The sequence below is a fragment of the Perognathus longimembris genome, chromosome 5 (genome assembly GCF_023159225.1).
Source record: "Perognathus longimembris pacificus isolate PPM17 chromosome 5, ASM2315922v1, whole genome shotgun sequence".
Taxonomy (NCBI): Eukaryota; Metazoa; Chordata; class Mammalia; order Rodentia; family Heteromyidae; genus Perognathus; species Perognathus longimembris.
This window is the reverse complement of record NC_063165.1, coordinates 9,724,288-9,750,406: the sequence shown is the minus strand read 5'-3', so window position 1 is coordinate 9,750,406 and position 26,119 is coordinate 9,724,288. Positions and strand designations below refer to the sequence as shown.

General features: G+C 38.0%; 2 protein-coding genes across 13 annotated transcripts in view; both read right to left on the bottom strand.

Moving 5' to 3' along the window:
- Grik1 (glutamate ionotropic receptor kainate type subunit 1) overlaps positions 1-22,309 on the bottom strand; it is a 369,068-nt gene extending 346,759 nt beyond the window's left edge. For all 12 annotated transcript variants that reach the window (XM_048346335.1, XM_048346337.1, XM_048346342.1 and 9 more), the window contains exon 1: positions 22,192-22,309. In XM_048346335.1, coding sequence (XP_048202292.1) covers positions 22,192-22,309 — 118 coding nt within the window. The remainder of the gene's footprint in view (positions 1-22,191) is intronic.
- On the bottom strand, positions 934-1,583 carry LOC125351523 (28S ribosomal protein S24, mitochondrial-like). The gene has a single exon (XM_048346348.1). It carries the CDS (start codon positions 1,569-1,571, stop codon positions 1,065-1,067), a length of 507 nt encoding a protein of 168 aa, XP_048202305.1. The 5' UTR covers positions 1,572-1,583; the 3' UTR covers positions 934-1,064.
- Positions 22,310-26,119: the final 3,810 nt, after the last annotated feature.

Sequence of the window (26,119 nt, the reverse complement as noted above, 5' to 3'; positions counted from 1 at the left end):
TATTTATTATCCTAATGCACTATGTCAGTGCAACTTCCAAATAGTTAGGACCGGACCTTCTTATTCAAAATTAACTTATTTCCAAATGGCTATGCAATGACTTTCTCCCTAAATTAGCTTTCGTGAAAATGAAATACCTTCTAAAATGCAATCCTCATTTCTGGGCTGTGCAGACTCTCTTTAGGTTTAGAGAGAAAAAAATAATGAATTTATAGTACATAATTTAACAGATGGGATTTTTCTGACATTAATTTAATACCTATTCCAAATGAACCATGTCTTTCTTGATTTATGCTTTCCTTGTTAGGAATGATTTTATTGTTTTTAGCAAGAATTTTCTATGAATTTGTTGCCACAAGGTTTGCTTAATGAAACTAAGCCATTGTTTCATACAGACATAAATGTACAGTGTGTATATAAACATACATATGCATTTATGTTTCCCTCCTAGTAATAGAAATATCCAAACTTCAGCCTATAAATGAATAGGCTTTTGAGGATTTAAAATCTATATTCCATCTTTTGTGACTTTGTTGAGTAATATAGTATATTCATGGGAGGAGCTTTGGAGCCTATGATCTTAGCTCATTAGTATCTAGAAGCACAGAGAATGTAGTTCAGGCACTTTGTAGGAGTTACCACTGCAAATAGTATATATAGTACCTGAAAAGCAAGGGGGACATCTTAAGGTCATCTATAAGCACACAAGTAGATAACGCATTCAAGATGAATTTTACCTTCTTCAGCTTGGAAGACTGGAAATGTAATCTTTGTCTTCTGAAGTCATCACTGATCAAAGGCTGCAGTCCCTGAACCTCTTACAAGAGATCCAGCAACTTGTAGAATTTGCAGGAAGACACTACTGTCCATCTACTTGGCTCCACTGAGATTTAATGGTACAAATTCTTCTTAGACTCATTTTTTTTTTTGACAAAACACATGAACAACTTTATTCAACAGCAGCTCCATCTTGAGAACATGTATTTCCTCTTGTCTACTTCATCCCTTTCCCACACATTTCTGACCTTTGTAGGCTACAGCCTGGTGCAAGAAAGGACATTTTTCTAGATGTACTTATATACCACCTTTGAGGGCACAGTTTGGAGGTGGAGTCGCACAGGAGGACATTTGTAAAAGTGAGACAGCAGAGTCTCAGTGTAGCCTATGAGGAAGTAGAACTTGTGTGCTGGCAGCTGCCTCAGGACCAGAGCACAGATCTCCACTTGATTGGCCTGTCGCTTCAGGACTATCTGGTTGGCCAGGCACCCTGGGAAGGTACCCAGCATGAACTTACGAAGGAAAACATCTTCCACTGTTCGCTCTGCAGCATGGTCCTCCCCATCCAGGTTACCTGTGTGCAGGGACAGCCAGCCCTTGCGATGGGCAACGTAGTGCGGTGCGTGCGCCTCCTCATATGTCACCGGCTTGTCTCCCTTGCCCACGCGAACTCGCGCTGCCCCGTTCTTGGTGCAGACTGCGGTGATGTGCAAGGCGCTCCAGGCGCAAGGCAGGCTCCCACTCCGGAGCAGCACCTGCCGCCCCACACGCTGCAAAAAGGAGGACGCCGCCATCTTGCCCCAGCAGAGCGCCTCTTAGACTCATTCTTAAACCACTCTTTCTCTGTGTCTCTCCCTTTCTCACTCTTGCTCTGTGTGTGTGTGTGTGTGTGTGTGTGTGTGTGTGTGTGTGTACATGTATGTGTGTTGGTCCCAGGGTTTGAACTCAGGACCTGGGAGCTGTCCCTGAGCTTTTTATGCTCTAAACTAGCACTCTATCATTTGAGTCACAGCGGTACTTATGGCATTCTGGTGGCTAATTGGAAATAAGAGTCTCAAAGTCTTTCCTGCTTGGCTTGGCTTTGAACTGTGATCCTCAGATCTCAGCCTCCTGAGTAGCTAGGATTACAGATACAAGCCACCGGCACCTGGCTTTAAACTGTATTCTTAAATGGCGTTGGTACTTAGAAACCACAAATTTTTATTAATTCACTACAGGAAGGGCGAGTCATTCTTCCGCACAATCAACAGGACAGAACTTACATTTCTCAAGAGTTATTAACAAGTGAGGGTTTCGCTGTGCCTCAGTTTCCTTAAGTGATAATAAATAAAGCTGTGAGTCCTTGGATCTGACATTCTTTGATTTCCTGCTTTCTTTGATCAGCAGAGGGACTGAGAGGAACATTATAGAGATGAGACCAGAGGCAGAATAAGATGAGAATCAACAAAGATTTAGGCAAAGAGTATCATTTTACTTTGATTTTCCTCCCCCAGGAATTCTCTACTTTGCTCTCTTTGTTCATACTCAAGGGATAATAAGAAAATTCCATTTCATTTCTCAAGTTTTTCAAAGAAGAGAATTGAATTTTGTCACTGGGGAAGACAGCTATTGGTTAAATAAAATTGTAATTTAAACCAAAGAACTACCTTTATTTTCCATCATTACCTAGACAGAGTCACTGGAAAAATGATACTGGGCACAAAATGTGTACAGACATTGTTAAACCACAGGCACTGGTAGAAGATCTAAGTTGTCCATGAAGATGCACATTTTTATCCAATTTTAGACTTTAATATATGATGTTCCCCTACATGGAATTCTTTCCCTTATTTCCTAGCCAATTTGTATTGACAGTTTCCCCTAAATGAGGACAGAGGTAACAAGGTGAACAAGAAATGTACTCACCGCCTTACATATGAAACTGTAACCCCTCTGTACTTCACTTTGACAATAAAGGGAGAAAAAAATGATGAATGAAATTTTTTTTCTTTATATTGCGAGAGTAACCTTGTCCTTATTTTTTGTCAGGCATTCCTCTTTAATGGCCCTCTTACTGATAATACGATTCACAGTCCACAACTGAATATTTAATTGTGTTTATATTTATATGACAATATTATACTCCAGGCTCCGTGAAGACACACTGTCCACTCTATTTATTCTTGCGGACCTTGAGGCATGTGTTTGGTGGATATTGAAAAAACAAACACAAAGAGTCATTGTTTGATATGAAGGTTTGGTAACTTGTAGAGGGTCTCCTCGGTATTTCACACAGACATGTCTCAGAAGAGGTAGCATCCATATTTCACCAACTCAAAGTTGTGTTCTGAACTGAGATAAAAAATGAGCATGGTATGTCAGTTCTGTTTATACCACAGGATTATGTGGTTGGTCGTTTTACTTGATCTTTCTCTACAAGGTTACCTGCATGAAACTCATGGTGTGTTTGTGATCATAGCTTCCATCCTCAGGTCCCACTTCTGGACTGCTGACATTGTGAGATGCTTTGGTCTTCGTTATGGGATGTTGTCCTGTACAGAGTGGGGGGATTTAGTTGCACCCTGGCATCTAATCATTAGATGTAAATTAATATCTCTCTCAGTCGCTACAAATAGAAGCAAGCATAAATGTTGCAAAATATTGCCAAGTAACCTTGGGGAAGAAAGTTTCTCTTGGCTTTATAAAAGATGACTGTTTTAGAGGGGGGGAAAACAAAAACACTTCAGCAGTTCAAATTAATACAGTATCCTAAATGGGAAAGCAAGACTGAAATGCTACTATGAAATTTTTCCAGTCTACCTCACAATGAAAGACCTGTTGGCCATGTTAGTTCCTCATTGCATAGCTCACTGAGAACATTATTAATTCAAATTACTGTCATTGATAATTGCTTTATTTTACAGTTTTGACAATATCTTAATCTATAATCATCCCCTGGGGGGCCTCAAGTAAAAGTCGAGTCTTTTATAAATCAAACAAATCAAGAAATAATAAGCCAGCGTAGGTCAGACTTCTATTATCAAAAATTTTTAGGCAGGTTTCCCACGCCTTTAAATAAGTCTTTTGAATTGTTTTATTTCTCTCTTCATAGCCCACTTTAATATGTGTGTAAATTAATGTATACTGAAAAGCATGAAAAGTACCAACAGGCAAAGTTGTAAAGAATTCTAGTTGTAGTAAACTGAGAATTTTATTTTTAAAACGGCTAGTCACTGACTATGTCCTTGGTATTCCTAGCATTGGTAGGCTAGGAATAGTTTTGTAGACAAGTGGATTTTACCTTTTGCTTGAATGCATACTCAAATGGTACTGTTTGTGTAAATAAAAACAGATCGGATCAAGGGTTGGCAGTTACTTGAAGATGGACTATTCAGGCAATTAAGTTGGGAATTTTTCTGCTTCCCAGTTAAATACAAGAGCACTTCCAACTGCTATGATCTTATGACAAAATCTGACCTCTATTTTCATATCAATGAAGTGGTTACATTAGTAAGAACTAACTTCTACTTAGGAGCAATAATGAAGCTGTGGCATAAAACATGACTCAGATAACTGGGTCCAACTAATGGTATTTAAATTTGAAAGTAAATTAATAAACCTACTGGCACATTTAAAATAACTTTACTGTATTTTTGCCTATTCTTTTAAACAAATGCCAAGGAGAACAGAAAAACAATGTAACCTGGGCACAATAAATCTCAGGAAAAGTAATCCTTAAAAAATGTTCTATATGAAAGTCCATTGTCTTCATATTATCTTTGCTTTTCTTCATATTCACATGTCAAACATTTTATATATTTTCTTAAGTTGCTCTTAAAAGAAAAAGGAAACACAAGCCTGATTTTCAAATGACTCAACTTCGAACTCATTCCATTTTTAAAAATTGGACCCTGTTGGGGGCAGCTTTTTGGAATAATACATACAAAGGGTTATGAGATACCCCCTCCTCCAAGAAATATCTCAACTACTACTATTGAGTCCAAAAAAATCAAACTTTAAGCCAGAAAGTGATTGCTGTACATGGCCCCCAAAGGTTTGATGCTGAAATATACAGCCCTGTGTCTTGTGAGCATGTAAATGTATGTGTGAATGAATCTTTCTACAGGAAATTTTACTTTTCAATGAGTATCCATTATATAACTGATGAATTTTCCGAATCTAATGCTGATTTGGATGGTAATAAATTGATAATGTCACATTCCTCTTTCCCTAAAGAGGTGATTTTTTTTTCCTGCTATCCTGCACATTACTTTTCAGCTGGGAATGTCAATTTTAAGCTTTTCTCAGACAGCTATCATGGAGAAGTTCAACTTCCAAATAATTTTTATATCATGCACTCATAATAATTCTCAAATAGAAGAAATTATTCAAAATTGTAAAGAAATTCCAGTGACTAACATAAGCAAAGAAGCTATTGTTGATTCAATTGGTAGCTCACATGAGGCATTTTCCCCATGAAACAGAAATTTTCAGATTTACTAAATTAGTTTTCAGCTCAATGAATAGAGGTGTGGGTTTTTAGAATTTACCACAAGTTTTCATGAGTATATCCTTTATCACACACAAAAAATTTCTACACAATTTAAATCTTTTTTATTTTAAGGATTCCCAGATAGAAGAACAAAATCTTAAACCAAAGCACACCATATTTCAGGGTTTGTTGGATGTTTGCGAATTTTAAACACATTGTAGTTCTTCTGAATATGAAGTGAGAAAGAATTTGAACAAATTTGGCATTCAGGACACAGGCTGGCCTGCAAATTTTAAAGCTATTCCCCTTCAGCCTTATACAATCAATAGTCCTGTTAGATAAAATAGGCTTTTCTAAGAGGAAGTGATTAGGATTACAGAGAAGTATCTGAAAGGTTCAGAAGGGATAAAAAAAAAAAAAGATTTAGCTTTATTGCCAACCAGGGTATGCAAAGCAGATTCTAAAGAATACACATGCGAGTCACACACATATAGACACAGACACAGACACAGAGTTAAGCATGTAAAAAAGCACAAGACCTAATGAAACTGAGAATGTTAAGAAGAAGTTATTATGCAATCAGAAGGTATATAGATACATTAGTCATAAGAACTGACCTCGTAACACAGCCAATTTTATTCGACTGTGATTATAAGAAAGACAGGCTAAGAGCAGCTGCTCTAAAACCTAACCACCATGATAAGTAGGCAATATTGAACGTGTTAGTGCATTACACTTGCGCCTGTACAAGATCACTATATAGTTCCTAACTTTGTTTTTAATTTACTTGAAATATATATTTACATTTGATGTCTCAAAGAACTTTAGTGGTGGTGGTTGTTGTTGTTTTCCCACTTTTCTTTTCCTTTGAGGCCCCTGGTCAGTATGGACACTGTTTGCAGCTTAATTCTTCAGGTGACTATCACCTATAGGCACTGATGCTCTCACAAGGACTGCCTTGGAAAAAAATCTTGGTCCTGTTTCCTGGTATCTCAGCCATGTAGATGTGGGGTGATGTGGTCAATTAGACATTGCATTTAAGTTTCTCAGTTTCATAGAAGGTCCTCATCCTCACCCTGTGGTCCGTATACATCTACCTTTAGCCAGAAGTTCATACTTCATTTTCACCTCTCTTTCCTATACTCTACTCCTCTTCTAGCAGGGTACAGATTTCAGTGACAATACTTACAAACCATGCATGGTAAAATGTAGGCTGTCCAATCCCTAGGATACTGGTATTACACATTTTAATCTTAGACGAACGCTAACTATGGAGGAATGATCTATCAGAACATTCTGAAGAACTGTCCATGTATTCTCCTCCTCATCCTTGGATGGGGTTTGAATCCAGGGCCTTGTGGTTGGCTAGACAAGTGTGTTATCATGGAGGTCACACCCAACCACTAGTGTAGTATTTTTATTACCATTTGGTGTCTTATTAATCCTGACAAGTTGGATTTCATGCTTTATAAGAAACAAGTGTATAAAGCAGTAGTGCTTTTACTGTAAAGCTTTTGTCTGCAATGTCATATCAATCCCTTTATCAAGATGAAGAGATGAATTTCTTACCTGTATTTTAGCATGAAAACCCTGTAGCTTGTCTAAGCAACTGGAAACCTCTGGACCTTTGAATTTCATCTTGTTTCCCTTTGGTCTTTCAGCTTCTAGAAAGTCCAGATACATTTCTCAGGTATACTTTTGTGATCTATTCAGGGAAGCAGTGCTGCCTTTATATTATTTCACAATTACTATTACTTTCATTAGTAGATTTCTATCAGGTAATAATACCTGTGATTTCTATAAGCCTTTGAAGTGTTTTTGGAATAAGATATTGAATGAATAAATGAATAAGGAAATGATGGAGAGTGTGCAGAAACACAAATTAAAACGTCATCCTGTGCAGGGAAAAGGTCAAATGTTACTTGTAAAGCCCTGAAGTCTATTTGAAGGATTATCTCTCATGAAACCAAAGGGAATGCTAACCTCAGGAAGAGTTCAGAAAACTCCGCTTGGCATGCTAACCAGGAATTGTTCCCCAATACTGCTGTTTATAAGGAACATATTAATCCTGAATTTCTACCTTACCTCACTTTCCTGATATCTGACATTGTGTGGGAATATGAATCTCTAACCCCACACTGTGAGCTTCCTTTCTGATGGTTTATGAAATTCTCACACACTGAGTGTTACATGTTATTCTTCAGCCTTTCTCTCCTTGTGTGTGCACACATGCATGCACACACGTGTGCATGTATGTGCATGCACTTAGCAAAGGACAACATTAGCTTGAATCATTCCAGTTCTATCTGAGTAATAAAAATATTATGGCAGTACAAGACTAAGTGCTCCAAATTACTGTGCTTTATACCACTCATTTGCAATTGCTACTTTTAATTTTTTTGAATCTTTTTGAATATGACGCCATTTCTGCACATCCATCAACTTATGTCAACCAGAAATGTTGACATCATTGTCATCCCACCTTAGTCAAATGGTCTTGACCAAATATAGACAAGGCATGATAAATTACAAAAATCAAAAGTAATTTCAAACAGAAAAATTTTGATTTCCTACATGCCCAGTTTATACAAAGAAGGTCCCAGTGGGGTCCAGTAGGTACATTATTCCCAGTTGAGTTTATTGTGGGATCTGCTCGATACTTTGTTATCATTGATTTTGCAACAATATGTTTTCCAAAACGCAAATGGTACCCCAAAACATGATAAAATTATGTAAATGCTCCCACGGCAAAAAGGAAATACATTGTGCATTATTGAAGTGAAAATGTCTAGTAGGGGTAGAATGGCATTGTGGGAAAAATGAGTCATGCATCCACATTATTCAAGATACAGAGCATGAAATGAGATCTAGTTTTTGGTAACTTATGTAATAGTAATTTTTGTGACCGTACTATAAGCCTACTCTATATGATTTCAATTTATGCATGCTCAGACCTACAGTACCTATTATACAGGTAAATTTGAGAGAATTTAGAGAAGTCTATGCATTATGAATGCCATGCATTTATTTCTCTCGAGGACACTCCCTTGAAACTGTATATATGCATATAACAAAAGTTTACAATATTAAAATTAAAATTATAGTTTCCTGACTTTCTGTTAAGATTTGTTTATTGATAATAGCTCCGAATGATAAAATTTCTATTTACTTGGCACCATTATAATGCTCCCTGCCAAATATGATCCTTCACTCCATTTCCTTTATTGTCTTTATTTTTTTTATTTTTTTATTTTTTTTGGCCATTCCTGGGCCTTGGACTCAGGGCCTGAGCACTCTCCCTGGCTTCTTTTTGCTCAAGGCTAGACCTCTGCCACTTGAGCCACAGCGCCACTTCTGGCCATTTTCTGTATATGTGGTGCTGGGGAGCGCTCTTGCCACTAGGCCATATCCCCAGCCCCTACTGTCTTTATTTTGACATACCTCAAAACAGAATTATTTCTACAAAAAATATTTTGGTATATAAAATCATACTGACTAGTCCCATAATTCTTGTCTTCTGAAACTTTTATGTGTTTTCTTTGCTCATTACTATTTCTCACTCATTCAAAGATGTATCTTTAATTCTTCTAAAATGAGTTACATAAGAAAAATAAAATTGTAAGAAAATAATATTGACAAGGAGGTATGTAGTTTCATGGGTTCCTAGTTATTTCATGTGGCTCCTATTTAGTTTATTGGGCTTTGATTTTTTTTATCTGTTAAATGAGAACATTGAGCTTTCAAATATTTGAAGGATAACGGCCTTAAATATTTTATTTATTTATATTTATGTATGACATTAAGGAGTAAATACAATTAAATTCCATTATAGGCCTGTATGAACATGTCATAATGAAACCTGTAAAAATATGCAGAAATATTTTCAATGTTTTAAATATTTATATACTTTCTATATCTTGTTTAGAGGGATTTCTGGGTCTTACTCCTTTTTCCTTCCCGTTTAATTATAAATTTAGTTAAAATTCCAAGAAGATCACACTAAGATTTTTAAGCTGATTGTTGATAACAATTTTTCTGGCATTTTTCTACTAAACCATTATTCTTCCTCGAAGTATTTTCTTTATAGTTTTGGACTGTGTACTTTTGAGAAATGCTTCACAGAGGTAACAAGCTATCATCAATCCTTTCCTGTTAATTGGGCCCTAGATGATGTCATGCCTTTCCTGTTGTTCAATTTGACCAGCAGGGGGATTTTATTATAGGCCACAAAACACATCTTCCAAATGCAATCATACCTTGAGAACATCGTAGAGACATAACAAGATGTTATGGTCTATGTGTCCCTCTGCCTTGCCTCCCACTCTCATTTCTCTCCATTTCTACCCCTAGAATCAAACACTGGACGCTTACCCCACTGCCTTTTCCTAGTTATTCACAATTTAGTAATAGTTCATATATGATTTTCTCACAGGTATACTAGATAAATCACAAGAGAAAAAAGTACCCGAGAATCTTCACATATATATATATTTATATATGAATATATGCAGTATATATACATACACTATATAGTATATATTTGGATATATAGTAAAAGAAATAAATAATAGTACATAGTAGTATATATTTCTGTATATAGTAAAAGAAATCTATAATAGTATAAACCTCTCTATATATACTTATGTATTTTGTACGTATTATATATAAAATATGTATTGCTTTGAATGTGATGTTTATAATGAATATATGTGACAAGATCTGTATGCGATGCATTTATATAAACTAATAGTTCATATATGATTTTCTCACAGGTATACTAGATAAATCACAGGAGAAAAAAGTACCCGAGAATCTTCACATATATATATTTATATATGAATATATGCAGTATATATATATACACTATATAGTATATATTTGGATATATAGTAAAAGAAATATATAATAGTACATAGTAGTATATATTTCTGTATACAGTAAAAGAAATCTATAATAGTATAAACCTCTCTCTATATATACTTATGTATTTTGTACATATTATATAAAAATATGTATTGCTTTGAATGTGATGTTTATAATAAATATATGTGACAAGATCTGTATGCAATGCATTTATATAAACTAATAGAATGATTATAGAAGTACACACGTACATGTTTATACATTCTTTCCTATGAGGTATCTTCATTAGTAGTGTATGCACAAGCATAAAGAGAGAAAGAGAAACAAAGACAGAAAGAATAGCAAAGATAGCAGACAAATAACTTAGGCTTTCTGTTACAAAAGCCAGAAAACTGAAATTAATGATTTTGCTACTATTGTTTTGTTTCTTGATTGTAACTTTAAAAGCTTGGCTTTCAATAGTGTTGGTGTGTTTCTAGCCAGAACATCAGTATTCCAGCAAATGTGCAATACTGTAAGAATTCAGCTCCCTTTCCCCTTCTTCCCAGTAAAGAGTGATGGTAGTAGGACAAGAGAATCTCTCATCTCAGGCAGAGCCCAAGCTGGCTCCTGTTGGGTACGGGAGAGTGAAGAGGCAAGATGTAAGCTTTGCCACTCGGGTGCTTCCAGGAGAATCAAGATGGAGGCCCAGGCTGAATATACTTGGACAGATACTGGATAACAAGTAAGGCCAGGAGGTAATTGGGAGCTGCATGCTGCTATGTGGATCAGGAATTTGACTTTGGGGGAGTGATGGGTTCACAGCAGGAAACAAAATAAAGAATGTGCTACATTGAAGTGTAAAAGGTAGTAAGGTAGGCTTCCTTGTCAGGGATGTGAGAAACATACAGTGGTTGAGAACAGGGTAAGTTACACTTATGGATGTCATGGAGAAGTAACAGCAAGTAAATACTGCTTTCAAAAGCCAGGGAACTCCCCCCTCCCCCTCCCTACCCCCTCCCACCCCACCCCAATTCCCATCCCCATCCTGAGGCTTCAATTTAGGGCCTGGGCACTGATCTGGAGCTGTTTTGGTCAACACTAATGTTCTACCACTTGAGCCACCCCCTTCACCTTTGGCATTTTGGTAGGTAATTGGAGATCAGAATCTCAGTGACTTTCCTGCTGGGGCTGACTTTGAAACATGATCCTGAGATCTCAGTCTCATGAGTGCTGGGCTTCCAGATATGAGCCATCAGCCTCCTGCCAAAACCAAGGATCTTTGATCTCCATAGGAAGAGAGAAGGAAGATTTATAAGAAAATGCACTTTAGTCTTTAGTCCTTTTGGTGATGTTGGGTATTGAACTGGGAGATCTTTTGCTTCTTTGCAAGCACTCTACCACTGAATCATAGCTCCCTTTACTATTTTTTTTCCATTTGTTTTTCAGCCTAATGCGTTTGCCTTGGCTGGCATCCAACCATGTCTTTCTATCTTTGCATCCCCAGCATCTGGGATTATAAGCATGTGCCTCTACAATCGATATGTGTATGTTTTCAATTGAAATGAGGACCTTAATGGTCATTTGTGCCTATCTGAATTTAATTACACAGAAGCAAAAAAAGTTCTGCACCCTTAATTGCAGAAGTACAAATGTTAAATACCAGACAGTAGCACATCATGTAACAGCATCTTTGAATGATTCAATGACGATAAAGCAGAGCAGACAATGTAAAGGATTAGAGATTGGAAGAGATTAAGTGATATACCCACACACCATGCTGCTCACCACCAGCTACTAGGAGACAGACAAGGGAGTGGGTCACTGAGAGATTATGTGATATGAGAAAGAATCACCAACACTGGAAATATACCCATTGTAGGGCTCTTTTCACTGAGACAATCTGCATGCAAACAACGGCTTCAGTAGCATAGAATTCATTCTACAGCATGGCTAGCTTTAACAAAGCATTTTTAAATTAGAAAAAGAACAAAAAATAGGCAATAAAATAAGATAGTCACTCCCAATGCCTTAAGACAAATGGGATTCCTTCTGAATTCACTAACAGTTCTCATCCATAAGCAAGAATGGATTGCATGAATTCAAATCCAGCATAGGTGAAAACCATACATCATGCTCTATAATCATATGCTGTTTTTATCTTCTATTTTAATACATGAATTTCATTGTAAGGATCATATAGAATGGATTTTCCATTTCTTAAGTCTGTACCGTTCTTTTCTTAACCATTTGCTCCTATTGAACATTTACAATGGTTCATAAAGATTTTTACCAATTCAGTGAGCATGTATAGAAACTGCCTTAGGGTTCACATATATCCTGAGAACAAAAGGAACACTTACTACCCAGGATTCAAAAGCCAAATGTTGCCTTTAGACTTGAAAGATGGCTCTAGCTTACTAGGAAATGAAGTACAATCACATTTCATAAAATATAAATACAGCCAAGTCATCAGAATGCAACTTCTGCTCAAAAACTGCCAAAATATGTAATCATACATTTTTGAAGTTTAAAATTCAAAAAAAAAAGAAAGAAAAGGAAATCCCGAAAAGTTGTAATTGAGTTCTTATTTTAAAAATACACTGTTTCTCACCATTCTTGCTCTGATTTGAATTGTGAAGTACTTTACCAGCTCTGGGAATTAGGTATTGATTTTTAAAAGCATATTTAAACAATTTTGCTAAGAAAGGAATTCTTGCAAACAGTTTGCTATAATTTTCCATTCAAGGACGTTGGTACTCAATGCCTTTAACAGACTATGTTACAATGCTTGAATCAATACTCAAAGTTAAATTGTATTTAATTAAGTACAAAAGGCATATAATGGTTGGAAACCAAGATGCTAGTGGATAGAAGTAGCAAACACCTGATTTTCTATAAACTCACTGGAGAATAATAAGGAAGATATAAACTCATCGCGTATGAGTCAATAACAATTTCTATATAAACCATATTTATTTAATGGCATTATAACATTAAAGATCATTGTCTTTAGTGATGTTCTTAGAAAATTCATCATATAGCATGCTGTATACTATGGACAAATGTTTTCCTTTCATATCTCTTGATTTAATTAGATATTTCTATACTATAGATAATAGCAGCAAAGTAACAACCCTTAATTTTTTAAGAGGCTCACTCTTAAAACAATTTTAGGTTAATGGAAAAGTAGAGAAAATAGTACCAAGCTTTTTTCCATCTTCCACATTTATTTTAACACTACCATGTTAAATTAATGTGGTATATTTCTAAAAAATGTTTTCCTATTGACTCATTATTATTAAGGAGAATTCAATTGTATAGAGTGTGCTTTGTTTCTATGCCATGCCATTTTCTGCTGTAGAATCCTGTTAGATATTACATGATATTTACACATTGTGCTTAGTTATTATTTAGGCTTCCTTTGGCAGTCACAGTTTCCCAGATTTTCCTTTACGGTTGAATGACGTTGATTCTCGATGATTTTTGGCCAGGTGTTTTGTAGAGTATTCCCCTTTCCTACATGAGAATGTGGTTCCAGATTGAGGGAGGAAGAACAGATAAGTGAAGTCCATGTGCCTCATGGCCTCCCATCTCCAGTGCTAGTAGATATTTTTAGTGTGTGCTGGTTTGGGGGCTTGAATTCAGGGCCTGGCCACTCTTCCTGAGCTCAATTTGCTCAAGGCTAGCATTCTAGCACTTGAACCACTCTTCCATTTCTGGTTGTTTTGGTGCTTATTACAAGTCTAATGGACTTTCCTATCTAGGCTGGCTTTCACTCCCTCAGCCTCCTGAGTAGCTAGGATTAGAGGTGTGAGACACCAGTTCCCTGTTTGACACTGACCTTCATCTGACCTTTTTCTCACTGACCTTTCCTCTTCTGCTAAGGGAATTTGTTCTCTCTCCCTCCCTCCCTTCCTCCCTCCCTCCCTCCCTCCCTCCCTCCCTCCCTCCCTCCCTCCTTCCCTTTCTCCCTCCCTCCCTCCTTCCCTTCCTCCCTTCTGTCCTTCCCTCCCTCCCTCTCTCCTTCCTTCCTTTCTTCCTTTCCTCCATTTTTCCTTCCTTCCTGCTTTTCTCCCTTCCTTCCTTCATTTATTCCATTTTCTTCTTTCTTTCCTCATTTATCTATTAGTATAAACTTAAGAGAGGCCAGTCATTTGGCTCATGCCTTTATTAGCATATCCGTCTATGATATTTGGAGAAAATCTCCTTAATTTTGGCATTACAATATATTACTGGATCATGTGCATTCTTCATCCCCCTTGTTTTAGAATCATTTATTTCTTCAAGGAATCCTAGATGCCAGATAGTCTTGTTGTTTTAGGGATATCATTGTTCCAGGCCTGTGCAGTGGACAGAGCCAAGAACTATACTCATGCATATATAGTAAATAGAGTAGACTTGTTATTGTCAATACTCTTGAATTCTCAGTGTCATAAATACTACACTTCAATACATTCTCGTTTGAATTTTTAAATGAAAATCGTAAGAATGTGATTGCAATTTCCAGGTTGAAAACTGTTGCCAATAACAAACAAGCATCAGATATTTATAAAATGAAAATAAATATGCAATATTGGTTGAAAATCTATATTTTCAACTTTTAAAATGCTACTCAGTAGAAATTGTAGAGAATGTCAATAGACTTCCATATGTTATTCGATTTCCTGTTTTGCTTTTCACAGTCAGGAAGGTAAGGCACTAGTAATTTCACAAATGCTGTAGCATGGGTTGGTCTTTCACATGTATGTAGTCAACCAATGTATAAAAGACAGGCAGTGATTGAGAAAGTTCAGAGAAAGTAGTCTCAAGCTACTGACCGGTTCTTTCTGTGACACTAATTTAAGGTCAGTATAAATTGCCTTCCACTAGTCACTGTTGATGTCTCTTAATTCCAATTCATAGCTAATCCTATCTTAGATTTCATAAGTATGTTTATGTAGGGTTATACAAAATATCATGTTCATAAAAACAAATTTTCTATAAGAACTACATTATATTTTAAGTGAAAGAAATTACATGTACCCACACATGGCTTTATATCCATGTTTTAAAATATAGTTTGAAAATAGTTTTTTATTGTCCAATTGATGTACAGAGAGGGGTTACAGTTTCATATGTTAGGCCTTGGGTACATTTCTTGTACTGTTTGTTACCTCTTCCCTCATTCCCCCCTCCCCTCCCCCTTTCCCTCTCCCCCCATGAGTTCTTCAGTTGGTTTACACCAAATGGTTTTGCAAATATTGCTTTTGGAATCCTTTGTCTTTTTATCCTTTGTCTCTCTATTTTGATATTCCTTTTCACTTCCCTAGTTCTAATACCAGTATATACAGTATCCAGTGTATTCAAATGAGATACAGTGATAGCGTGAGTACAACCATAGGAAGGGATACAAGAGGATCATCAACAAAAGAAGCTATGGTTTCACATGGCATGTTGAAAGTAATGACAACAGTGATATAACACTCATTTCCATAACATGGAGTTCATTTCACTTAGCATCATTTTATGTGTTTATAGGGGCATAGCTATTAGGCTCTTGTGATCCTCTGCTGTGACTAGCCTAAACCTGTGCTAATTATTCCCTATAAGGGAAACCATAGAGTCCATGTTTCTTTGGGTCTGGCTCACTTCACTTGGCATAATTTTTTCCAAGTTCTTCCATTTCCTTATGAATGGGGCAATGCCATTCTTTCTGATAGAGGCATAACAGATAGCCATGGGAATTAAACTAAAACTACTTTAAAGCCTTTATTAAAGAATTCTGAAACAAAATGGAAGAAGGATCTGGGTTATATTCAATAAACAGCAAGCTTTGTGGCATGAGTTTCGAGATCACCAACTTTCAGGAGTTTTCTTAGCTAATATTTCCTTTCCTGTGTCCTAGAAGTTTCAACTCACTGAGAAATTAATAGTCATGATTCAAATAAGAGCTTCCTGATAATTAAGAAAAAAGAGATAAAAGAAGCAATTTTTAATTCTGATGTTCAATATACAAGTATACTTTATCTGAATCTGAAGATATTTTCCCACACGTCATCAGATCAATTGCTAGTCCTAGATATGTCTCCAGCCCAATTCACTAATAGAAGAGAAAAGAGGTATTTTGATTAAAGCTCATGCTATTTTTTGCAACTTATCTATGATCATTTTTATCTTTACATCAAATTGGTGAATTTGTTATTATTTACCTTTCGAGGTGCAAAACTAGACAAGAAGTTTAAATAATCCTTTCAAATTCAGTCCATTTTTTTCTTCTTTCATTTCTTCATTGTTAAAGTGATGTATGGAGGGGTTACAGTTTCATACATAAGGCAGTGAGTAGGTTTCTTATCAAACTTGTTACCCCCTCCCTCATTTCCCCCCTCCCCATTTCCCTCTCCCCCATCTCAATCCATTTTTTTAAAGCAGTTAGAAATTTGAAGGTCCTTCTACCAGGAATCTGCCTTCAGTCTTCTAATCTAACAAAACAAACATCAATAATCTTTCTAGGTTATATGACTATCAGTGAAACCACAAAAGAATACTAGAATGCTATTGGGACTCACTGCCACCAGCTTTATCAGTCTTCCTGAAAAACAATCTCATAAAACTGTACAATCTGACTAGATTACAGCAGGTTAGCTAGGCATGTACTGAGAGACTTCCTTACTAATTTTAGTGCAGTCCTTTAGCCCTTCTTAAAGAGAAATTCTGAAGTGCCCATTGATAGTAGCAACTTTCCTTCTTTCTATTTACCTCAACTCTAACCCATATTCACTTTGTTACTTAGTTATTCCAAATTTACAAATAAGAATTACTCATTTCTCTTATATCTGATGGCAACTTATTATGCACAGCTAAGTAAATGCATACAAAAATCCACACACGGCAATACAGTGTAATTAAATGTAAAGAGGTTAAAACTTGAATTCAAAATGACAAGCTTCTTATTCCAACTGCCTATAAGCAATTTGTCTTATACAAAGACTCAAAATCCTACTTTTATCATGCTTTTGAACACTGTAGATCACAAACCATACAAGGAAAGAAGATAAGTTGAGATCTATGGAGTGTCCATATTAGTTCGTCAGTACTAATTTAATAAATGAATAATGAAGATAAAACAGGCAAATCATCTGCACATATGCAGAATTGTGTTAACATTAGCCTGGAAATCTCTGTTGATGGATCTATCACAGGCTTTTCATAGCTCAGTCAAGGACCAATGGGCTTTCACGCTAATGGAAGGACCAGTATGTTTTCCAAAGAATTTGTCTATCTTACAATGAGTCTCCTTCAAGCCCAATTGACCTTCCTAAACAATGACTACTTTCTGATCCTTGTTCACTGTCTGACATTCACTATCTGACATTAGGCATTTAGGACCCTAGAACGGTTCCCTGTTCACTATGCAACTGATATAATAAATCAAAGGCAGAACATGAACTGAAAACTCTTCAACAATAGTAGCTGACAAATTTATCAAGTGTCTTCATTAAATGTCTGATGAAAAATTAAAGTGGTAACAGATTTTTAAGTCATTGGAACAAAAGCTTCAAAGGGACAGGTGCACCTGCTCTTTTTTTTTTCATAGTGTTGAATGCATCACCCTTAGATTTATGTCTCACTCCTGATAGAGGAGCAAAAAGAAAGCCTATTTGTTGAATGAAAATAAATCGCAATTCAATGAAAGGATTAAATTCTCAAAGAACTGAATTGCAGGACTTTAGGGCTTTATCTATTCAAGAAAAACTATGAGAAAATACTGATGTTACTTGGATCTTTGAGTATCTTGCATTAAAAAATACTTAAATGATGACACAATACACTAATTGATGTAAAATATATCCTGACCTCTCCTAAGGAAGTAAAGACATTTTAATGATTAGTATTGTCATGATGACTTTCCATACTGTTCATGTAAGTTTCCTCAATATTTTTCATTATATGACTCAAGGCTGGCCCTCTACCACCTGTCCTCTACCATCTACCATCTTTGGTTTTTAATTTTCTTATAAAACTATGTAATATCAACTTTTAGGCCCTGGTTCAAAAATATAAATCATAAAATAATAGGAAATATAGCAATGCTGCAACTAACATATGTAAATATTCCTCACAGATATATTATATTCAGTTTCATGTTCTACTTCTATTAATTATTTTACTAATGACACACTGAGGCTAGCAATGGTTTTAATTCAGTTTCTCAGATGAGATACAAAAGCCTGCTGAAATTATATATCTGTCATTGGGAATTGTAAACACATGCTTAGTATGTGCAGATCCAAGTTCAGTCCTGTGAAGTCAAAGCTTGGTTACCAACCAATCTACAGTCTACTCTTAATACCATGCTTTTACTTCCACAACTATGAATATTTTATATACATACGCATATACATATACACACACATATAAACACCATATATGCCTACATATAAACCTGCACTCACATATATATGTGGATATATATGTGGATATATATATCATATAGATGATATATCATATGATGTATGATTATATATATCATATAGATGTACCAACCACTCTTCACTCTAGGCTTAATACCATGCTTTCACTCCCATTTCTATGACTACACATATATAAACACACAAATATTTCACATAGACCCACATATGTACATATATATGTATAAACTCTACCTTATACTTCTATGACTATATATAATATATATCCCATATATACCCACATATGCATACACATGTATATGTACATATTATATATAATATATATGTAGTACCAATCACTCTTCTCTTTTTAAAAAACATTTATTGTAAAGGTGATGTACTGAGGGGTTACAGTTACATGAGTCAGGTAATTACATTTCCTTTGAACAAGGTCACCCCTTCCCTCATTTTCTCCCAGTTCTTCCCCTCCTGTCTCTCCTACCCTCCAAAGTTGTAAAGTTCATTTCCAACATAGCTTCTAGTGAGTATCACTGCTGAATTGGTTCACCCTTTGTTCCACCATTTCTGTGCTTCCTTTTCCCCTTCCCGAACTCTAGTAACAAAAAATCAGATAAATTCATATACAAGACAAAAGTTAATCTTACTCCTATGATTTCACTTCCACTTTGTGAATACATATGTATATACATATGTATACACACACATATATGTGCAGAGCAAGAGAGTGATACACCATTTGATGTGTCTTTGTGTTATTATTGTAAATATGACACATGTACTTTAGAAGTTGTATATTTACATGGAGGTTTTCCTTCCATTAATGGTAATGGACAACCATATACTAAAATTGAATAAATTCTTTTCTACCCAGGAGTAACAAGTTGACTCTGCATGTAGTAGGATGTCTGAGATGGTAAAACTCACAATCCAACTAAAAGTATGTGATTCTAATGTATTACTGACATATACTCATGTATCTGTAGCACCAGGATTGCTCTCAGCATTCTCTGAAAATTCTCAACAGCCATCTCTATTTCTCATCTATGTAATTTTCTGGAACACGTCTCCAGTGTAATACTTACTTTTCAGGTACCATACCCCAAAGGACCCCATTTGTGGCTATTAGCTTCTGCATAAAATTGTAACCCTAAGATTTTGCTTTAATATATGTTCACAATATGTGCTAGAACCATGAATGTATGCACTTTCAATTGCTTGAAAAATATTTATTTTGTGTGCATTTTAAGCTAAATGTTCTATCTTTTCTCAATAACTGAAGTTTAAGCAGACACGTCTGCAAGGCAAGTAGACAAGGGACCAAATCATTCAAACATTTGAATACCTTCTCCACATAAGAATAATACTAAGTGCCTTATGTTAACCTTAACCTCAGAATATTTCAAGTGGTTAGAAAAAGAAAAATAAAAGACGTGCAAGTTACCCAAGAGTCCCTTTCTGTTGGTTTGCAGAGTTGGTGGGCTTTCAGAAGAGAAAGTTCAAGAGATGAAAAAGAACACAATTTAATTTTCCACACACAGAACATGCAGGCACACACCTGCTCACCGACAGTTTTGATTCACTGTTGAACCAAACTGATAGAACACACTCACTTTAAAAGCAATTGTCTTCAGAGCAAAAGCTGGTCACCCGGGGGCTCAATTATCCACTTAAAAAGTATGTATCCATCCTTAGGTACATTCTGGCTATTGGTGCCCAGGCCAACCACAGGTCACCCACGGCCATAGCAGTGAGACATTTGTACTGAATGGAAACAATACCAGAGCAAGTGATTTCACTTTATGCATTTCAACTTCTTTGGGGGTGGGGGGAATTCCATTATCTTGGGGCTTATATGTTAACAGGTCAGTGAATCGCTACTTTCAAATGGTTGATTTTGCAACTTAGATGCACACTCATATCTGTGAAAAATATGTCTTAAAAACATTCTTGTGTGTCCTCATGTGTTTCAGCTTTGCGAGATGAAGGAAAGGAAAATGCAACCTTGCCCATGTTGTATAGGAAGAGAGATTGGCAGACATAGCTGTTTCTAAAATCTCTAAGACTTGTAATTTCCAAGTTTAAAATACACAAAACCACCGATTAAGTTAACGGGCATTTCAAATTGTAACTTTTACTCATTACTTATATTGTTCACAAGAGTACAATTGATTCCATCCCAATCCCGGAGACTAAAGCTTGAACAGATTTCAGGCAAAGCATCTTTAAAATGTGAGTAGTGGTAATTTTTTTCAAGAGCCATTTTAGAATTCAGTACAGAGTTTCAACTGTTTGACCAACATGTATTATTTTCCACAGCAGAAAAAAAAACATTAAGTCTGTATAGTAAAAGATAATATTTGATTTTTTTTCCGTTTCTTGACACCTAGACTTCACATGTCTGGAGAAAATGCAATCCAAGGAGTGAACTTCTATTTGGGGAGAAATAGCATGGATAGTGATATAATTATAAAGTAAAAGCCATCAGAACCTTATTATTGTTATTATTATTTTAACGCAAGACGTCTACTAGTTGAAGGTCATAACTGGTGGAGTTACTGAGATAGTTCAAGTGCACTCACTATCATAGTGTGTGGAGCATATTTCTTGTCAGTTCAATCAATTCCTAGAGAGGGAGTGAGACAGAAGCTCTCGGAGCTCCGGACTTCACTCCTGTGGTTCAAGTGGAAGAAGGGAGAACCTGTAAGCCCGGTGTGATGTGGGGACTTCACACGTGTCTCTCCTGTGACTACATACGTGAGAATTGACCAGGAAAGAGGGCACATTGACACTTAAAAAAAAATACTGGTTTTACTTTGAAAGGGGAAAAAGAAAAAAAGCTGAATAAGCACTGTCAACTCTTAAAGCCTGAAAATCACCCAGTGCCTCCACTGAACAAAGCTTGCTTGTGGGCACTTTGCCTTCCAGAAATCTCATTTTACTTCTTTTCGAGTTCAAAGCTCGGTCTCCTAGGACATTAGCTGGATTGGGGACTAAATTGTCACGTTCTCTGGGAGGATTTGGAGACCAGAAGGAAACTTAGAGGCGAAATGAGGGTTTGCCCTGTTTCCGCGCCACAAACCCTCAAGTCCTCAGGAACAGACCCTCGTGGACTTTGTGGGCACCCTTTAGAAGAAGACAACTTAGGAAAGTTGGAGGCTGTTGGGCTGGCAGGCTCGGGGATAGCCCCCTCCCCAGTGGCCTCGGATCCCATGGGGCTGGCGTGCCCACTCAGGCCGAGGTCAGCGGGGCCGGGAGACCCGCGCTGTGGACGGTCCACGTCCATGGTGCGGGCTGGGAGACCTCAGCCCGGCGCCCCACTCCAGAGGCTGCCGCGCGCGGCGCCTCTTGACCTCTTGCCTAGAATAGGGTGCCAACCCAGAGAAGCCGGCATCCCCGCATGTCTGCCTACATTCCCAGGGACTGAAAAAACCCGCCAAGTGTACCTCCAGGAGAAGGGGGGCTGGGGGGGGGGAGGACAGATGCCAGAAAGAAAGCAGCCAAGGATCGCCCCCCCTCCCTTTTCCTAGCGCCTTCCGGGGCATTAGTGACATCCAGCATCCCCGACTGTGGTCCCCGCGCTGGAGCGCACCGCCTCACCCCGGACCCGCGGTGCCAGCGCTGGCCACAGGGAGCCACCGAGTCCCCACCCCAGCAGGCAGCCCTGGGGGGCGCTTTGGCAGGCTCACTCACCGATCCTGAGTACTTGAGGGGCGGTCTGCGGGAGGACGTAGCAGAGGAAATAGAGCAGGGTCCAGCTGGTGTCCCTGGTCCACAGCCCGGGCTGCGCGAGGACCGTACAGCGCCCCATCATCCTCGCTTCTTATTTCATGCTGAGACACGATCGTGGCTGCACGGCCGCGAGATGCTCTCCACTCGGGCTGGCTCCCCGCCTCATCCTCCCCGGAGGCTCGGGGGGGGTCTGCACCCGGAGCGCTCCCGGTGGAGCGAGAATGGAGGGAACCGGCGTGGGAACGCGGAGCGGGCTCGCCAGGCAGTGCTCCCGTCGCTAGCCCATCACGGCCCCTCCTCCGCCTCCTCCATGAAGCTCGGAGCGGGCAGGGTGAGCGCGCTTTTGCTGGCGGAGCGCAGGGACCCGCGGAGCAAAGTTGCTACCCCAATTCGCACAAACGTCTTCCTCCTTCGCCCCCTGGTCGGATGCAAAAGTCAGGGATTAGGTGGCAGCGTGCGGCTAGCGAAGGAGAGAGACGGGGAGGAAGGGAGGCGAAGCTGGAAGGGAGAGAGGGAAGTGGGTGAGTTGGTGCAGGGCTCTGAGCAAGCCCAATGGGCTCCGGCAGGTTAACCGGGAGCCAAGCCACGCTCGGGTTCCTCTGGGTCCTGGCTTTTCCCCGCCCCTCGCTGGCCCCACCCTTCCACTGAGGGCCCGCCCCACGGATCCAGCCTCTCCTCCGCAGCCCCTCTCCCCTCGGCCTCAACTTTGAGCTGTGCTACTGGAAAGTCAGTCTAGAAGGCTCAGCGCTAACCTCTTGGGCCAAGCAGAGGCAGCCTCTTGTTATTCTCTGCAAATGACAGCAACCTCCCCGCTCTCCCATTTAGAGAAGTCTTCAGAGATGGCCAACTATAAATCGCCCCATTTCTAGATGGCAAATCGTCTTCCTGGAGAGCAACATTTCAGAGAATATCAGAGCTCCCCGTTTTTAACTCTTGACAAGGATGAAGGAGAGAAGGAAGGGGGGGCGGGGGGAGAAAAGCTTCAGCATTCGAAGATGATAGTGCCTCTTTTCTCTTTCCTATTTGGACACAAGATAATGTCTTGTAAATTGCTTCCATTTACAAGTCCAGAAGTGAGGAGGCAGCCGCTTCCAGAGCGCTGCTTTTCTTAATTTCTTCGGACTGTCACATTTGAACACTGGAAATAGGCTATTTTAACAATGTAGGTTTGGAGAAGGACAAGGACAGGTCTCCTGGGAAATCAGGGTCTGATCATGCTAGCTTAATTTCCTTTGTGCTTTGTGGGAAATGTTCTATATACATGTTTACTGGTTCTGCACTGGCATCTCATAGAGATTTATTTTTCTTTTAGTAAGAAAAGGTTTTGAAAAAGGGATCCAAACTATGTTGATCTGTAAGAAAATCATCCCTGGATCTGTGAGCCTAGGATGGGACATAATTACAAAACCATCTTTCTTTCTTCACTTTTACTAATCATCTTTAAGTAGTTGTACAAAAGAGTTGCCATTTATCAGAGCAGTTTATGAATACAACATATCCTGATCGATGTCCCCCTTTCAACATGCTCTCTGCCCCCACCCTGGCCCTTACTTTCTTGAATGCTGTAGCATACACATTGACTCTATCACCTCCCTTTTCGTCTTCATGTTGTCTACCCCTCTTGCCTTGGCCTCAGCCCTCCTTTTGAAAATTCCTTGATTGGATCTTTAAATTTTCCTTTTCCAGGCAGCGAAGTTTCTCTGAGTAGTTATCAGACCAGCAGCAACAAAATGACAGACGATTCAATTTTATGTTTTTACCCACTGTAAGTTTGAGGCGCTTGTTGCAGCAACATAACGTACTCCACATTGATTGATGTATTCTCCAAGATGTACATTTCTCGTCTATAAAATGAGATTCATAATAATATAAAAGGACCATTGGAGGATTGCATGAGTTACCGTATATGCCATATCTCCTAAGGCCCTTACTTCTCAGTATAACTTACTTTTGCTTAAACAAATCATATTTGAAATTCTAGTTTAAATATGTCCCTAAATGGCAGAGGCTAAAGAATTTGTTTGGTTGAAGTGAATCAACAATACTGGCCTGATAAGTAGTATGATAATAATAGTTGGGCCAATGCCACTGAAGCAAATTTTACTACTTTTTAATAGTATGACCTTTAAGATACGAGTAAATAGCACTTTGTTAGTATCATTAGAGCTAGAGGTATTGCATTTCCTGAAGAAAATAAATGGCATATTTAGAAGACTTAGCTGTAGCTTAAGAGTTTTATAGAGCTTAAAACTAAAATGTATTTACTTATTAAAATGCTTTCCTCCACTGCTCATGTAGAAAAGCTCATGGAGGTAGGTGATTTACCCATTGACTGACTATTAAATTCTACTCATTTGCTTTCTGCTTTTCAGAAGGTTTGTGTTATCCAGTTATGCTTTCCCAGAAATAACTATAGTAATCACTCTTTTAAAATATTCTGGTACTGAGGATCAAACCTAGGGCCTTATATAGACTAGGTAAGTGCTCTACACTTGAGCCATGCTTTCAATCCTTTTGTTTTGTCTTTATGTTTTTGAGAAAGGGTCTTTTACATAGCTGAAGTTTGTTTGGATCACGTGTGGACCTGTATGCCTGTCCTGGTAGTGACTCTTGATTTGCAATTTTTCATAGTACTATCTTAAGAGTAACAATACCCAATTGAATGTATGCCATCTTTTTCCAAAAATCTTAAGCTTAAATTCTTACACCATTGTTAATAATAAAATGATATAGTAGCATGTAGCATTGTGTTTCATAGGAGGGCTGGTTGCCTTACCTAGATAATAATCCATTCATAGAAGATAACTAGATAATGGGAAAATGATTTGGCTTAAAGCTAAGCAATTCAAATGTTAAAACTGTGTCTTCAAGATGAGAGGGTGTACTTAGGTGTCCTTATCTTATCATCCAGAGCACTAAAGGCAAACCACCAAGTGGCTTTTAAAGCATACTGAGAATGTATCATTAATTTAGGATTATCAATCCTCACTTCTTAGAGACAACTTCATACTTTGTTGTTAGCTGATGCCATATGATTTTCTAATATTGAATATTACTTTAAACCAGGAATTCCCCGATTTCCTTTGCTCAAAATTGGTCTCCGTTTTCTCAATGCATGCATTCAACTTTAATAATCCTTCAAAACAGGCACAGCATTACAGATTCATTTCACCTTCTATGCAGCTATTAAACCTGGGAATTCAGATCACTCTTGATTTCTCCTCTGATATTCCTTCTGTAAGTCTACTTTACTTTCATACATTATTGGCCTATGAGCATTGTCTTGGCTTAACCTTAATCAACTTCTCTGTGGCACCATTGTCTTCATAGTAGCCTGAGGTTCCTCATCTTCCATGCTTAGGACATTTGGGGTTAGGAATTCATTGGGTTGCCTATCCTGTACAAAGTTTAGCCATTTCTCTGAAGTCTGTCTACTAGTTGTCAGCAATATCTCCTCCCAAGTTTGGACACCCTCAAACTGCCTGCAGACATTGTGGAATGTGCTCTGAAGTAAACCCTCATCCCTTGTTGGGAACTACCAAGTCACTGTGGTCTGCCATGTGTGTTAATATCATGGACCCTTAGCTTCCCTCTCCCCTAATTTACATCTGTTCATTTTCTTCTTTGGATCTAAACTCCCTGCCTTTGGCTTCCCCCACAATGCTCTGCTTGCTTCCCTCATGGCCATTATCAGCTCTATAATTTATCTATCTTATTAAAAAATAAGCTTCATTTTCTCCTCTGTTTGTCTGAAGTCTCGATGCCTAGGGCTGTGTCTGGCATGGAAGCAGAGCTTAATCAACATTTATCAAATAGAAAAATGTCTGAAGGAATGACACATCTCATAAGCTGTGAACCTACCAATTCACAACCACAGATTTGTGACACA